Below are 16,410 nucleotides of genomic sequence, written 5' to 3'. Positions count from 1 at the left end.
ACTCGGGTCCAAGGTAAATCTAGTTATGGCCTGAACTATATAAAAATTTAATTGTATTAAAATAACCCGGTCTACAGAAGATTAAGGCTGTAAAGAAGCTATATGAGTTTTTTATTTACCCCAGAGCTACTATAGTAGTCGAATCTACCTTGAACAATTTATTGCGGTAGAAACCCCATAATATTGGTGGCTAGATTACTAATATTCCCCTAAACCTTGAGCTAAAGAAGATTTACTAAACTTTTTATTACCGTTTCTAGCCTACTATAAAGGATCCGATGCCGAATGGACTTGGCTGCGGTAAGGTCACACCGGACTGCTGACCCTAGCTCTATCTGCACTTTTTTAAAAGTATTCCAGTGTCTCAACAGAAGATGAGTACTAGTTAGGTTACGGGCTATAAAGAAACATCTCTAGCAGAGGGAGCAAAAATGCAAGAACTAGTCTCTTTTGAATCTACATGACACTCTCTAAATGAGGTATTTCCTATCATTTCGCCTGCGCATCCTCACTTAGTACTTTCTACCTCGACTAGTTGATACGGTTACAAGAGCGCAGCAGCCTACAGTGATATCTTATAAAATGTTCGTTAACAGTATGCCTTTTTATAACTTTGGTATAGTTAGTCGATTCTCCCGGTTTCGGTGATTGTGTTTTTGCTATTGCGGCTTCAATGGAGCCTATGCTGAGCGATCTGTGATGGTTTAAAATATATACTACAAAGTTGGTATATCTAAAAATCGAGCGCCAGGTGCCAGTTGATCAGCTACTGTAATAAAAAGCTAAAAATGAGAAATATAAATGGACATGCATAGCAACTGTCTAATATTGGTCGGCGTGAGCGGACTGCAAAGATCAAACTGATAAAGGAAAGCTTGCGGCAATACTGCACCAACATTCTTGCTTGGTTTGTGGCACCTAGGTTTGAATGCTCACCGTTTCAGCAAAGCACTCATTACCTTTTCGAGCTTCTCTATACATGCCTCTTCAGTCTCTAAGACCTCGTTGCAGCGCCATCCAACAAATCTATCCGGTCGTACTAAAACACACCCAGATTCCTCCACTCCCCGCAGTCTGCCCCATTCCATATAAACGTCCTCCCAATCCTGGCGAAAACCAATGGAAAAGGCATTAATAGGAATATAAAGTTTGTTCTTGACAATTTCCACTGCATTTTTCCAACTGTCTCCCCCATGGCCAGTGAAAAGGCAGAAGGCGCCTTTGCCAGCTAGGTCATGAGTCGAAATCATCCCCTTTGGACAAGCAGTGTCGAGCCATACATGTGGTAAGCGTCGCCCAGGGATTGTGCTTGGCAAATACTGTAAGACTCGGTTACTGGTGTTTGGACTTTCGCTCGGCGTATTGTCGATCTCATCATCAGTGTAGATACAACTACTAATGTAGTGCTCACCCATCTCGATTCCAAGACCGTGGAATTCATGACGTGTCATTTCAATAGCAGCTTTGAAGGCCTTTCTTCGAGCGGCGCCGGCCAGTGTTGACTGGCCAAGCTCCTGCATACCCTTCTTACGTTCTTCCATATCTTCAGTCATGAAGCCAAGGACTTCCCACACTTTCATCTGATGACCGAAGGCCTCGTTTGCGCGTGTAACAATCGAAAACCCCACAGGTTGTCTCTCATTTGAGTACGAGTGCAGCAACTCAGGACCGGCAAGTTCTAAACGGCGATGAGCTCATTTTCTACCCCAGAAAACAAGATTAAACTCACCTTTCTCGACATAAGCAATCTTCCATGCGAGATTATACGCATCCTGGACACAAGTGTTAGACCCCAACCCGTTCATTGGTGGATGTCGGTGAACTGCATCTCCAAGACAGAAGCTAAAAAGAGAAATACATCAATACAGTATTGAATGACAGTGGTCAAACAACATGGGGACCACATACACGTTCTTCATTGAGTAACGCTCGGCGACAATTTCATTGATGTTCCACTGAGAGACACCCAGAATAGTCACATCGATGGACGAGTCCCCGATCAGAGAGCGAATGTGCCCCACATATTCATCATTAGAAGGCGACAAATTCCACGATTGTTGATGCGGGAATAGAATGAACATCCATTCGTGCCAAGGCTTGACCATTCTCGCAATGCAAAGCCATCCAAAGAGAGAATGCGGACGATCGGGTTGAAGAATGAAGTGCAAATTCCCCATGCGGTGCTTGATAAGATTTGATAAGTCCGCTTTGACCAACACGTTGATCGCGACTCCCTTTCCCGGCTTGCTGATGAGTGGAATTTGAAGCTGTTTCATAATTCTGCTCCGGGCACCATCTGCCCCAAATAAATACTTCGAGCGGACTGTATAATGCTGTTTAAGGACTTCATCATATAAAGTTGACAAAATCCGGCCAGAATCATCTTCTGTGAATTCCACAAAAGACGTATTGAAACGAGCGTTGAATCCATGTTGCGTTGCATATCTGACAAGAGCTGGCTCAAGCAAAGTCTGGGGCAGATCTATTGGCAAGCAAGGGCTGGCAAGCTCATAATCACCCTAAGGTTGATTTAAGTCAGCTATCTTCCTTCCCTCTCGCACTCATCTCGGTCCTAGGGGAGAAAATACCTTTCGACGTGGATCTGAACCCCAGGAATATACTCTGGCAAACTCCTCCCCAGCCAGACTATAGCACCAGCGTGTGTGCTGCATGGCACCTTCGGCGTTTCCAATGCGCATTAACTCTTCTTCCAGTCCAATGTCTCGCAGACACTCTGGAGAATTTTTAATAAGCACATATTCATCTTGTGCGTCTATTCAACAATTCATTCGCATACCTAATGCGGCCATGTTTGTGATATGTGCTCTCGGGGTGTCTGCCGTCGACGGTGCCGAGTTGATCATCAAGCCCTTCAAGCCTAATCATTCGCAGATTAGCTATCCGTGCAGCCTGGCTTGTAAATTACAGGGTTCATATACCATGGTAGGCAAGAAAGCAGGCCAGAGATGCCCCAGCTGGGCCTGTGCCTACGATGAGGTACTCAATCTCCAGGGGTTCACTTGTAGAAGAGGTGGTGGTTTCTTTGGTCATCGTGGGCAGTGGAAGGCAGTGCAAGCTACTATGAATCAATATGATATGATGATGATATGAGCAGGGTTAGGCAAACTTACCCCAATTATAGTTCGCTACTTTTTAATCCCAAAACTGTTGATGCCGCGGAGTATCGGGTCCGTACCCCCATTTCGCACTTGCCATTTACACCGTCCGTCAGGCCAAGCAAAATTAGTCCGTCCGATCGTCATATCGCCACCTGTTTTCCGCAGTAACCGCATTTCAAGATTTGAGAAGGTAACTTTCAGAAAGATGAATTGGATCTGCTGACCTAGATTCACCCCCAAAAGCCCGGCACCAGTTCATAAGCTAGGTTACTTTGGACTTTGCGTGACCCACTTCGACGCATTCTACACCTCTTCACGACTTATCTCGACTTTCGTGCCACCGACGTACATGTATCTCCCCTATCAATTAACAAAGCCAACATGCTTATTATTTTCTTGCCAGTTTATATTCAATAATAGTGGTCGCAACATCACCGTGTTCTGCCGGCTAGGCCGGGGCTTGATACCCGTTGATCATCACGGTTTTTTGCTTTTTCGAAAGACCAAAAGCTCAGGTCCACCATGCTTCTTTCGAACCTCATGACTATGACATTCAAACGATTGGTCATTATTGGCTACGGGAAAAGGGATACATGAACTACTGGGGAGTGGGCAGGCACGTGCTAGGGGACCAGGTTCCGATTACTGGTACGGGTTTTCCTGCCTTCTAGAGTTTCTGGGCTGGCTGACAGATGAACAGATTTGACATTTCAGGCTTTCATTGTCGAGCATTACGTGGATGGTGACCTACAATACCGTCCCCGTGGACAGGACGCTCGCTGGGCCTGATAATTTACACATAGGGGATGTGAGTTCAATACATCACTTATATCGCAAAATTATTACATCTCTGAGATTTTACTAATATATTTGAAAGGGCCGGATCTTCCCCCAACATTCTTGGAATAGAGTGACATGAGAAGTACGTCTATCTATTTCTACCTTGATGAAAGATTGGGCGGGGTATTGAAACTTCGTCGTTTTAAAAGGCAATACTACACCATATACCATATGCTCGGCCAATGAGAACTAAAAACCAGACCAATATAGTGTTCGGAAACTTTATATCCTCTCTAATGTCCCTAGGTCATACGTGAGCCCAACACTTTGTTCGATGTGCAATATTCCATTTTCAGGTAAAGGATAAGCAATTTCTCATTGAAGAATTTCCATGATTTTATTAGGGATTATATTGCTATGAATTAGACTCCTGATTCTTAGTAAAAAAGAAAGAGAAATAGCCTCCATTTAGTCTATCGTTATTCGTTACTATTGTATCACAGTATCTTGGCCTAGGTGCTTGTTCTTCTACCAGCCTAGTAGATCTCCATCCTATTATCAACCAGTAATGATACTAAACACCGCACAAAAATATATGATTGTATGTATGGTATAGTATTACAAATACCTACTACAAAAATACGTATCATGGCGTACCAATCGCTGTATTAGTAGCTATTCTGTTGACTTAATGGCTCACCATACTAGAAGACAGCAAATATATCTAAAGACTTTTCCAAACTGCGCACAACTTTACCTACATACCTTAAAACCAGATAGTAAAAGATATAAAACTTGTTTTACCCTTTATCCCATGAATTTAGTAGGTCAAGGCACCATGTGCTAAACCCAGTATAAATTCTTGGAAGTAACCGTGCTTTCTAATATCGCCCATCTTCGGAATGTCTGTGCCGGTATATGTGAACAGTTATTTTTCCAAGCCTTGCACTACCTCTCACTGAAGCCACCGGTCTCCTAGTCCTAGTACCTCTTGGGCCTGTTTCATGGTTGCGCTGGCATTTCTCCCTAGCCAAAGCTGCTCCGTCCTATCAAGGCCTTCTTCAATATCAAAGCACTTGCCTCCAAGCACATATATAGCTCTCCCATGGAGTCCACGATGCTGCACATCTTCCCAATCCATCTGGCCCGCATTATCGCGACTGTTCAGACCAGGAGCCTCGTCTTCATCATGCCATATGGAGTTCGTTCCAGGGCCAGCTGAAAGGATGCCAAGTATAGCTGTTGCTATGTCGTTGGGCTGGTTGACCGGCAACTTTTGCTTGATCCAAACATCCCGGATTCCCCCTACCATCATTGTTTCTGTCATACTTGGGCAGACAGCATTTACCCGGAGCCCTGGAAAGGCCTCTAGGACGTAAATTCGAAGAGACCTCAATAATCCCATGATGGCATGCTTGGACATGCTATATAGGAACATTCCCGGGGTTTCCTTGAAACCTCCATGGCTACCAAGCAGAGTCAAACTCTTATCGCGAATTTTGCCGTCCTCATTACCATGCGCCAAGTATGAGCAGGCAATATGCGTAAAAACCAACGCTCCAACTAAATTGACATCCAAAGTAAGTGTACTCGGTCGTACTTCTATGTCATTCACATCTTGACGAGGATCAAACCATCCTTTCTGCTCCAGGGTGCCTGCATTTGCAATCGCGTGGTCAACACGTCCATATTTTGAGAGCGCATATTTAAAAAGCGCTAGGTTATCCTCATATGACCGCACGTCTGTTTCGACGAAATGAATGGTGTCTGGTGAAGTGCTGTATACGACAGTCTTAGCAGCCTCGGTATTGATATCACCAAAAATAACCTTTGCTCCGTACGAGTGGAGCAGGCGGACGGTTGCTGCGCCTATTCCAGTGGCTCCTCCAGTAAGAACCACCACTGAGTCTCGAAGCTTTAAAAAATCAAGCGATTCATGGTTGGGGTCAAAACGTGTCATTTCGACGAATGAGATTTCTCTAGTTATAAAATGTATAATGCAATGAAGTCACGGATGTGCTCATGATCTTGCCAGGTCACTGAGAATCAATCACTGTCTTTTATAATGTCTACACACTTCTGACTCCGAGGGGGTATACTCTTTTGGGCCTGTTGGGGCCGGGATAACTTCGTTGACAAAATGTTATCCGTCTGCCAAAGCTGAGTTCTCGGCTGGATAGTCCGTCCATATAGTTATTCCGTCCATGTATGCTAAGCTCCAGAATACTAGTTCCTGACCCAATCCTTAAGTCTTAGGTGTTCCATCATCGTCATTGTAACATACGGAGTACTAGGTGGGCAATGTTGCAGCTCAACAAAACCTTTGAAATCATACTAATACTGTAATGTACTAATAGTATAGGTAGATAAAAGGCCAAGAGAATCTTTTAACCATGATAAATCTCTTTACCCATTCGTAATATTTATTATACAGTTTTTAGGGTGCTTACGCCCAACTCGCCAACCAGATTGTCCGGATCGAAGCTCCAGCATTAGTCCGTCCGAAGAAAATTCCCTCCACCTAGTATTTAAAGTTTGACCCAACTCGGGCCAACACTACCCTCATAATTAATTACTTATCGCTGACTGATGCTGAGCATATCTGTTTAAGCTACAAGACCACTGTGGATCTTAGCCCACCATGTAACATTATGAGTATCTGCACAGTAGTAATACTTTAACAAATACGAAGGGCTTATTTAGATACCACAACTAATTCTATGAGATGAATCCTCATCCTGATTACTGTCCAACTTACTACTCACCACTATATTATTCCAGTATGGTTATTGCACGCTCTATTAAACAATATTTTTCCTCAGTTGAAGTATCTGAGGGTGCAGGCTCGCGTGTCCATCGAGCATTACCGACACCAAAGCTTCACAACCTTACACCATTCGTCATGCTCGATCATGTCGCCAGCGAAGCCAACAAGATCGGAAACTTCCCTGACCACCCCCACCGCGGTCAAGAAATTATTTCATATATATTGTCTGGCGCGCTTGATCACGAAGATTTTCTGGGAAATAAAGGTACCATTGGGCCAGGTGATTTGCAATTCATGAGTGCTGGCAGGGGCATCATGCATGCAGAGCAACCACGACGGAATGATCCTGTTAACGATCGGGAGGATTCCATCATAGAGGCATTACAACTGTGGATTGACTTGCCGAAGGAGTTCAAATATAGTACTCCACAATATCGAGACGTGCGTGCCAAAGAGATCCCCGTGGTTCACGTGGATGAGGGGCGTGTTGTGATCCGCATTATCGCTGGAGAGTCTCATGGAGTGGTGTCAAAACAAAATCTTGCATACACACCAATATGGTACCTAGATGTTACTGTTAAGCCTGGTGGACACTTTCAGCAGACCCTACCGAATGCGTGGAATGCCTTCGTCTATATACTGCGTGGCAGGGTTACTTTTACTTCATCATCATCTGATAAAAGTATGAGCCTGGGTAGATTTCACGTCGTTGTGTTTGAGCAGAATGGAGACTTCATCGAAGCCTCCGTGTCAGCTAATGCTGACGAGAACGCACGTTTCATAATATTCGCCGGGCAACCTCTCGATCAGGAGATTGTCCATTATGGGCCATTTGTTCTTTCAAGCCTGGGAGAAGTATATCAGGCCGTGGAGGATTTTCGTAAGGGTAAAAATGGTTTTGAGAGGGCTTTGACATGGAAAAGTGAAATTCAAAGAAGGCTTGACTGCTAATCATGTCTAAAACTCTGCACAGATATCTTCAGGTTCAGACAACATTGATCTAAGATACATGAATTCTTTGTTAGAAAATTTTGAATAATTACATACAGTCTATCTGCACATACTGCTGAAAAAATAGATGATTGTCGGCTTCGTATAGCAAATGAGCATGAAGAGGTAACCCAAAAGAATTATTAAATCCATCATCTTCAATGCCACTCAGACCACCACACTGCAGTAATTGCAATAAGACGGCCATAATAGATTAGAAAACTGCCATCTAGTTTTCCGAACATATTTCCTTATTTGTGTGGCTTTGATAAACTTCATTTTTATTACATTCGTTTTGGTGGTGGTGGTGGCAAAGTGGTGCTACTACCTGACAGATGAAAGGTTAATAAAACCCACATTAGCTGTGACCCACATTTTATAGTACGCTTGCCAGCTAAACTGAGTGTCCAGACCGTAGATGTAGCAGGTTGATAGCAATAGAGTTTGATACCTTCCATGGCTCCAGATTGACATTGGTACCTCTCAAATACAGGCCGATAATAGCAGAACGTCTGAGGATCTAATAAAACCTCTCATCTGCCAGTTCAAATGGTATTTTCTCATGCTATCATTATTCTATAATGATGGTCTGGTGATGAGAAGGTTGGACGGAATATGGGCTTGAATATATTGTTGCCGTTGGCATTACATCAGGGCAGCCCCCGGGCTTTAATAAGGCGAGACAATGCCCTAAGCACTGTCAGCTATACAACCTATGGTCTATGCATTGGACTGGTCACTATTTGCTTCATTCTTCGATTTTACGCGAAGTACGAGGTCTGGAGATCACTCAACTATGAAGATATCATTTTTATGGTATCCTACATGTTTGCCATTGGCTACTACGTTATGTCAATTATATTCAACGCCTTTGGGGGGGGTTATCATTCTTGGGAGCTGGAAGCCTATCAGCTCAGGCGCATCCGACAGGTCATCTATTCTATCCTGCTTATCTACAACTTTTCTGTCTTCTTTATCAAGCTCCTTCTTCTCTCGGTTCTGATCCACCTCTATAACCCACGCGAACATATGGCCTGCTTCATCCGCCTTCTTACCGCCTTTATTCTTGTTTATTACTTTTCATCCCTTTTCGTGCGTGTCCTTATATGCACACCGGTCTCCTTGTTCTGGGATTCGAACCACAATGGTACCTGTGTAGACTATGCTACGGTCTACCTTATAGACGCCTTCATAAGTCTCATCACTGATGGAGCTATTCTTGTCCTACCAGTCCTTCTCGCATGGCCTCTTCGTCTTCCCGTATGGAAGAGAATAAAAATAGCTGCAATACTTGGAACAGGAGGATTAGCCACAGTGACAAACATTTACCGCATATTCTTGATGCTCAGTGACAGGAATTCGACAGATGAGGTCAGATTCTGGGCCAAGCTTCTGTTTACTGGGGCCGCTGAGGTCGGACTTGGTCTTATCTGCGCCTGCCTACCAGCAATAAATGCCCTTATTGGTCACTACACAGGCCGCCATATGTTTGGACAGGTCAGATAAGGTTTTAGGTGATGAGTGGTTTAAATAGAGTGATCAGAAATCTCTTAATATCTTGCGAATACCAAAATTAAAGGCCCACCATGTTAGCCTAGGCTAACAGAACCCATTAATATATTCTCTGGAATATTTACACCATTTAAATGGCGCCCCTGTCTTTGAGAAAATCAATAAATTATTGAGATCCACTTACAGCTTAAATGTAGTATCTTAGATACTGTTATATGCGAAATGTAATCCTAATGCTGTAGGGTTAGCTTCACATAGAAAGAGTCCTCACTAAGGCGAGCATGGTTTGTGTATTGCCCACGATTTTAGGGCCGTGTAAGAAACACAAAGAGTTGCAAGGGTAGAAAATTTAGGAAGCTAAGGGTCTACTCCGGCACCTACTCCAGGAGTAAACGAGGGGTACTAATCCATATACTGAGTTTGGTTCTTCGTGATCAATAAAGATTGTTCTTACAGAGTTAACTTAGTACCAATTGGCCAGTATCAACTCGTTCGTATTCTTCTAACTATCGAGTATACGTACGTCGTAAGCTAACCTTTTAAACTTGAGCTATTCACGGACTAGATATCACACTACCGTTCAGACCTTGGATTAGGCACCCTCACAGAATTTCATTATCGGGTCCCAGTAGATTCTAGTACTCAGGAGTCAGGTGTTACACCCGAGGCTTCACCTAAGGACTCTGTGACCAGTTAGCTATCTTGGTTAGAAGCGACTTACCACGATGACTAGAATTCACTAGTGATCGGCGATGATGGGTTGACCGTGATGCCTGAAAAGCGATGCAAGCACGACCCGTGAAGCATCAGTCGAAGGTAGAAGGGCCAGGTCTATTATGTATACTCAATAGTTAGATAGTGCGAGAAAGTTCAGCTGGTAACAATTACTATGAATGTAGCTGTCAAGTAACTGATAATATTGATCAGAAGAACCAAACCAAGTGCCTGTTGTACATCAACATAAGTGTTACGCCCGGGGCTTCGTCGTCAAGTCTGAGACCAGTTAGCGGACCACGTTCCGAGGGTTACTAACCTGAAGTCGGCCTTCGACTTCCGTCGTCGTTGGGTTGCGGTCTGGGTGAGACGGGAGCCACCTCAGGACTTCCGTCGACACTAGACTGCCGTCGATACTAGACTGCCGTCGTCACAGGGATGCAGTCGACACTAGATTGCCGTCGATACAAGACTACCGTCGATACAAGACTCGAGTCCAAAGGGCCAGGCCTATTGAGTACGTATACCCAATAGTTAGAAGAGTACGAACGAGTTGAGACTGGTCGTGCTACTAAAGGTAACTCTGTAGTAACAATTATAGATTGATCACGAAGAACTAAACTAAGTACATGAAATGAGTGTCCTTATATATCCTTCCTTGCAATGTCACTGCTACGATTCTTCGTGTCAGTGATACGATATATCTTGTCGGTGCTACGAGCTCGTCGTGTCACTGATACGTTTGGTCGTGTCACTGCTACAATGCACGTGACTTGTCGTAGTAGCCGGTATTGGCGTTAGCAGCCCTTTTCCGAATAACTACTAGATGAACGATTCGTTGGGTGCCTTCCGCTCAGGAATCGGCTATCGTTATTCTGCCTTGTGTGTCCGCCTTCTATAAGGTGCGCTAGACAAGGGTCTGTAACAATAAGTTAAAATATATATATGAATAACGTTAATATTAAAAATATTTTAATACTACTATAATATTATTTTACTAATTCAAAATCTATTTTAAAATTAATAATTTAAAAGAAACCAGGTTAAAAAATTTTCTTTTTAAAAATAATTTATAAAATTTTATATAATTATATAGAAAAGGATAGTATTACTTTTTATATATATTAAAATAAAAATAAAAAATAATATTTTATTTTATTTATTTAGTAGCTTTATAAATACCAAGACTATAATTTTATATAAAAACAAACTTTAGACAAGGGCCCATTAAGGGCCCATCGTAGGTCTAGTGATTGGGCTTGGACCCCATAATCAGGGCCCAGGGCCCATATGGGTTAGGCCTTGGGCCTGGAGTTTGGGCCCATTCATGGGCCCTGAAGAAGACTAGCGCTAATAGCTTGATAGCGGCCCAGCGTATTATATAAAATTAGATAATCGCGCGGAGAATTCAGATTCTTAAGTAACTTATTCTGTTTCAATTTATATACAAGTTCCCTAAGAAACTGAACACGCTCGATTCTCCTAGTATTGCACCTCTCGTAGCCGTTGGCCACTGGCTCCGAAGGAGTTACCTTTTCCGGGGGTGGGATGCTTCATATAACGTAATCGGTAAGCACCCTGCGCACGCAAGTACCCTGCGCAGCTCTGTAATCCATACAAATCGTCCCTTTTTACTACTCAGGTATCTCAGCAACCACAGATTGTAAGAATATAATATTAAATATACAATATAGTATAGACTACATAAGATTGATCATATTTTCCTTTGAAGTTTTCTTTTTCAACTTTACGGATTTAGACAACAGCAGATCTGCAGAACTCAATTTTGTCGTCATGACGTTTACACCCACGCAATAGAAAGTAAACGATCAGGGCTGAAATGTGGGCTATATAACCTGGTGAAGGCAACCCCTCAGTAAGTTGAGGGTTTCAACCGAATCCAGAAATCCAACAAGGACTGCACAATGGCACCTGCAAAGGACATGGACAGTTTCATCTCTGTCAATCAGGAGTCTTATGATCCCGATGGGAAAGACTACTACCTTGGATACCGGGAGGCCGATTTAAAGAGGCCATTTGCCAAGTACTACAATCCAGTCACCCCGGCCATCAGCGACGAAGTCCAAAAGGGACTCTCCGCCAGCCCCTGGGCAAGTAGCATTGGTGAGAATCAAGTTCCCGGTTCTTGACTAAAATCTTGCAAGTAGAATGTGAGATGCGCTGACGTATTGCAGGTCATACCCCCTGGGAGGCTAAGACTTACATGCTACGGAGTGGATACACTCTACTCGAAAATGGATATACTACTCTGCCCGATGGAACTCTTTACATTGCAGTTCGGACCCCGATCCCGCAAAGTAGGTAGAAATAACCAGCGTCCCGTATTGCAGATTGTTTGGTGTTTAATATTTGACAGTTACCGGTGACGCCTACAATTGGTGGTTTGGTTGGCACCTAACAGATACATCCAGGTAGGTTTGCCTCGGCACCGACGAGAAGTTAAGGCAGGGTCATTTTGCAACATTCGATACAAATCTAATGTCTAAACAGATACAAGCTTTGGAACCCAATTGCACATCAATATGCCTGGCGACATCCTAACACCATGGATTGGTCCAACAAGAGCCTTCCTGAGCGCTATATCAATACATACTCATTTATATCTGAGTTTATCGGCAATGACTGCTCCAAGCTAACCATCGCTTTTATTGATCCCCAGGAGCTAGGAATTGACAAATCCAAATTTGAAGAGCAAGGCATTGAGGCCATGGTCGTTGGTCACATAAAAGTGGGCGGTATGATCCTCCTCACCGGCCCACAAATCCGAGAATCAAAGCTCGCTGACAGGCTCTGCACAGAGCACATCACATCTGGTTTTGACAATAAGTCTTTCTTAATTCATCAGGTCCGACGTACGCCAGATGGTGAAAGAGAACTTCGATCTAGGTTTTGGATTGCCGATGCAACCCCCCAAGTCGGACATGACCTTGCAGTGCACTGTGCCATCGAGATGTCCCGTAAGTCATGCATTCACTCCCGAGGGAAAGCAAAGTATGGACAGCTTATTGATATGGTGGAATAGACCTGAATTGCTTCTTACCGTCACTGTATGAAGAATTTAAGCAAAGTCCATAGGTAGTGACCCGAGGAGTTATCATTTGTGAATACCGATGGTGTTATTGCTCTTCAGAGATAATGCTTCAAAGTAGTATCAGAAACAGTTAATGGTAGCAGAACCCCGTATTCTTAGGTATTTTTATCTGAATTCACCTGATTGATTATCTGTACTATATAGATAAATAGCCTTACCTAGATCAACTAAATTAGTAATAGATTCCCATAGCAAGAGTTAAGCACTAGATAATTTTTACAAGTTTGGGTAGAAAGCTTTTGAGATTCATTAGAATTAGCACATAATAGTACCATAACTTATGCATGGTTCTTTTCCTTCCTGGAAGATTTTGTATTGTACGACGGGTATCTAGAAATAATCTTCTTGCCATAGACAAGTTTTATCTGCATTGGAGACATCACGTCATATGGCAAAAGTTCGTGCTGAATCTTAATCATCTGTGACCCTGGGTTAGTAAAGCACCGGCTAATTCTCCCTGTGGTTGATGGGATTGTGGCAGGTCTACTAGAGCAGATGGTTATCGTCGATAAAGCCTATTCACGTCACCAACTTAGGGTGTTCTGGTAGAGGCAGGGGTAATCTCCGGATATCCGCACCGCCAAAAGCGGTTGTGGATCATGAAACAAGTGGTGAGATCATGAACCAGCCATTCACCCAGAAAAAAAAATTACAGAAGCAGTATAAGATAGGGGGAGGGAAACGTCAAGATCAACAAAAGATCGGCAAGTGAGAAAACCATCCTAGCTCACAATGGATGCAGAAACTGCTCCCGTCCAAGAGACATACCTTAGGCAAAGTCGGGGTATCCCGTATGGCCAGAATGACATGTCTCTTAAGCCAGTTATCTATCCTTTTGCTGGAAGAATCGGTGGAAACCAGGGACTGGTTCTTGACCGCAATGACCCGGCCAATGCGGAGTTGTTGAAAAAAGTGCCTGATGCGGCACCGTTGATGTCCATCAGTGAAGGTTTGGATCCTCGTGGGTTCCTCCGCATCGACCACTGGAAGTTTGGATTCATTGAATGCATAGGTGAGTGCGATGCCATTCTCTTGAATGAGGTCCTCCTTAGATAAGCGGCCGTTTACATCCGTCACTAGGTACAATGCTGAATGTATTTGTTACAGCTTGGATATCTATCCGACACTCGTCGGCCTCGCAGGACGCACAGGCGCCGTCATCTGCGTCCAGTGTGTATTCTACCGCTACGTTCTTGGGCCCACTGTTTGGCGGGATTAGCAACTGGCTGTTCCTGACACTCTTTATCTTCTCCTTCTCCAACGTCAGCGGCAGTCATCTCAACCCAACCATTACCATGGCCACATTCTTTGCTCGGTTGATCTCAGTACCTCGCTTAGTCATCTATCTTGCCAGTCAGACGCTTGGAGGCGCACTTGCTGGATTCATGCTTCGAGCTGCGTATGTATCCAGAGACTACACGGTCGGTGGCTGCTATATGAACGCACTACCGTCTTGTCCCACGCTCCAGGATCAATCACTGAGGGAAAAGCGGCCCTGAGCTAGACCCGTTCCGGAAAAGGAAAGTCCCAAAGTTTCCACAGAAAAACAGTACGGTAGTTCAAAGTGTTTATATATCGTGGACTCGATAGGCTCAAGGTGTCATGAAGGTTTACATAGTACTCGAGTTACGAGTGCTCGGTCGACCGATGCGACCCGTTCAAGGAGCGGGGTTTGCCGAAGAGTTCTTGAGAAATATATCCCCAAGGTACCTTGGTATATGATTTTTGAATCACATCGAGGCATCGACAAGACGGAAGTTTGTTAAGATCGAATATATATATTTAATTCCCTCGTGGTAATCATACATGAAGAGTAGAGAATGACGTACCGAGGTAGAGTAGACCTCGCATAGCCTCAAATCGAAGTATGTTTTTAGAAATAGGTAAATCTAGCATTACGTGTCGCTGAGCCTCTCCGCTGCCTGTTTCGGCTTCCTATGACTGATGGAGATTGGCATTAGTCATTGTCCACGACCACAATCAAGTAGACGAGGTTTAAGGTCGAAGTATTGTGCGTCAATTGACGGTATAAAAGGAGTGTTCAAGAAGAGGGAGCAGGAAGTTGCCTGGAACTTGAAGCTGACATATAAAGTCTGTCTGTCTGGTATAGTTCCAGCCGAATTGGCACGTGCACGGGCAAAAGGAATCGGTGGCCAAGGCCCAGGCAGACTGGATTCCTTCCTGGAGCCTGGGGCCTGTACGAGAGCTGCGGCCAGGTCACTAGTGGTGGGTTAGCCTGCGTTTATTATTGATGGCCGACCGTTGTAGGTTGTCATGGCCTGATATCGTGGGTGATACGGACCAGTCAGCCATCCTGCTCACCTGTTGGTAGATTAAATCGGAAATGTCTCACTTGTTATTTATTCCAAAGATTGTCTTTATTCATTTTTGTCTGACTGAAAGGAATTAGAGACATAGTAATTCATACCTCCCCATGATAGTATAGTCTATAAATATTGCTGCCGCTTTTTCCCCTCTCTATAGAATTTATTTTTTTTTATATTCTTGGGTAATAAACATTCCAGAATGACCTGATTCTTTGGCTCGGGTGCCATTGAAAATTACACACTAAGTGTATTGCGTACCGTTTTCTTCGGATGCGAGAACGGGCGGATCCATTCATCCATGGACCGGGATTGGAAGAAACGACGACCGGCTCTTGGTCAGACCAGGAACTCGATACTAGTATTTCTACCTTGGTATTTAGTTGGGGGAGGCACGGTATTGACGGGGAGGAATTAATCTCCTAGGGGCATTTCATAGGTGCATCCGACTTGGGGGACCATTCAAATGTGATACCGCTGACAGAAGTACCTTACAGCAGGGCGGTTAATGAGAGACATGGATGGATTCATGGCCTATACTACTTACTGTATATAATTTTACCATCCCCTATTCTTACGACCCCAACCATTAATTGACCATGCTATCTATCTATACTGGGATTCTTAGGGGGTAGATTAATCGCGTATAGGACATAAAAGACAACTGTTTTGACTCAACGCATGGATCACTGGATATGAGAACTACTACTACTACTACTACTATATATAAGGATCAAGATATAAATATCAAGAATGAGATTAATTCCGAGAATAGAAGCGCAGTTTCATAGCCACGGTGCTCAGGCGGGAGGGTTAAACGTGAGCTTCTGGTACGACGGTGGACACAAAATACAAGCCAATGGACACTAGCGATTAACTTTCTTGTAAATCAGCAGTAAATTCAAATCAACTCAAAGAGAGAAATGATGAGAGACTGAAACAGAACATCACATCCCTCGGAGCATGTAGAAAATCAATTCGAGCAGATTTAAATCTTGGTAGAGAATATCATATAAAATATCATTTGGATGTATAGATTATTGATGGTCTTTTGGAAATCAACCCCGTGATTGAAATTTTTTTTTTTTTTCT

The 16,410-nt window shown here is 43.7% G+C and overlaps 5 protein-coding genes across 5 annotated transcripts; 3 read left to right on the top strand and 2 right to left on the bottom strand.

The window, feature by feature from the left end:
- Positions 1-932: 932 nt before the first annotated feature.
- Positions 933-3,056, bottom strand: BDV37DRAFT_292297 (FAD binding domain-containing protein; the record flags this gene model as incomplete). The annotated part of the gene is made up of 6 exons (XM_032089151.1): positions 2,940-3,056; positions 2,798-2,878; positions 2,589-2,734; positions 1,909-2,519; positions 1,730-1,842; positions 933-1,678 (listed from the first exon to the last, which is right to left on the bottom strand). The coding sequence occupies exons 1-6, from the start codon at positions 3,049-3,051 to the stop codon at positions 933-935; spliced, it is 1,809 nt and encodes a 602-aa protein (XP_031943715.1). The 5' UTR covers positions 3,052-3,056.
- A 1,798-nt stretch (positions 3,057-4,854) lies between these two features.
- BDV37DRAFT_270001 (uncharacterized protein) lies at positions 4,855-5,859 on the bottom strand (the record flags this gene model as incomplete). Its single annotated transcript, XM_032084472.1, has 1 exon — positions 4,855-5,859. One exon carries the CDS (start codon positions 5,857-5,859, stop codon positions 4,855-4,857), a length of 1,005 nt encoding a protein of 334 aa, XP_031943714.1.
- An 822-nt stretch (positions 5,860-6,681) lies between these two features.
- BDV37DRAFT_280983 (pirin family protein) lies at positions 6,682-7,617 on the top strand (the record flags this gene model as incomplete). Its single annotated transcript, XM_032086722.1, has 1 exon — positions 6,682-7,617. The coding sequence occupies one exon, from the start codon at positions 6,682-6,684 to the stop codon at positions 7,615-7,617; it is 936 nt and encodes a 311-aa protein (XP_031943713.1).
- Positions 7,618-11,825: 4,208 nt separating this feature from the next.
- Positions 11,826-12,925, top strand: BDV37DRAFT_269999 (uncharacterized protein; the record flags this gene model as incomplete). Its single annotated transcript, XM_032084471.1, has 4 exons — positions 11,826-12,006; positions 12,078-12,200; positions 12,260-12,314; positions 12,394-12,925. The coding sequence occupies 4 exons, from the start codon at positions 11,826-11,828 to the stop codon at positions 12,923-12,925; spliced, it is 891 nt and encodes a 296-aa protein (XP_031943712.1).
- Positions 12,926-13,726: 801 nt separating this feature from the next.
- Positions 13,727-14,493, top strand: BDV37DRAFT_280981 (uncharacterized protein; the record flags this gene model as incomplete). The annotated part of the gene is made up of 2 exons (XM_032086721.1): positions 13,727-14,006; positions 14,102-14,493. 2 exons carry the CDS (start codon positions 13,727-13,729, stop codon positions 14,491-14,493), a joined length of 672 nt encoding a protein of 223 aa, XP_031943711.1.
- Between the last annotated feature and the right edge of the window lie 1,917 nt (positions 14,494-16,410).

Source organism: Aspergillus pseudonomiae (genome assembly GCF_009193645.1).
Source record: "Aspergillus pseudonomiae strain CBS 119388 unplaced genomic scaffold BDV37scaffold_17, whole genome shotgun sequence".
NCBI classification, from domain to species: Eukaryota; Fungi; Ascomycota; class Eurotiomycetes; order Eurotiales; family Aspergillaceae; genus Aspergillus; species Aspergillus pseudonomiae.
The sequence above is the reverse complement of the archived record's forward strand: the minus strand, read 5'-3'. Positions and strand labels throughout refer to the sequence as shown.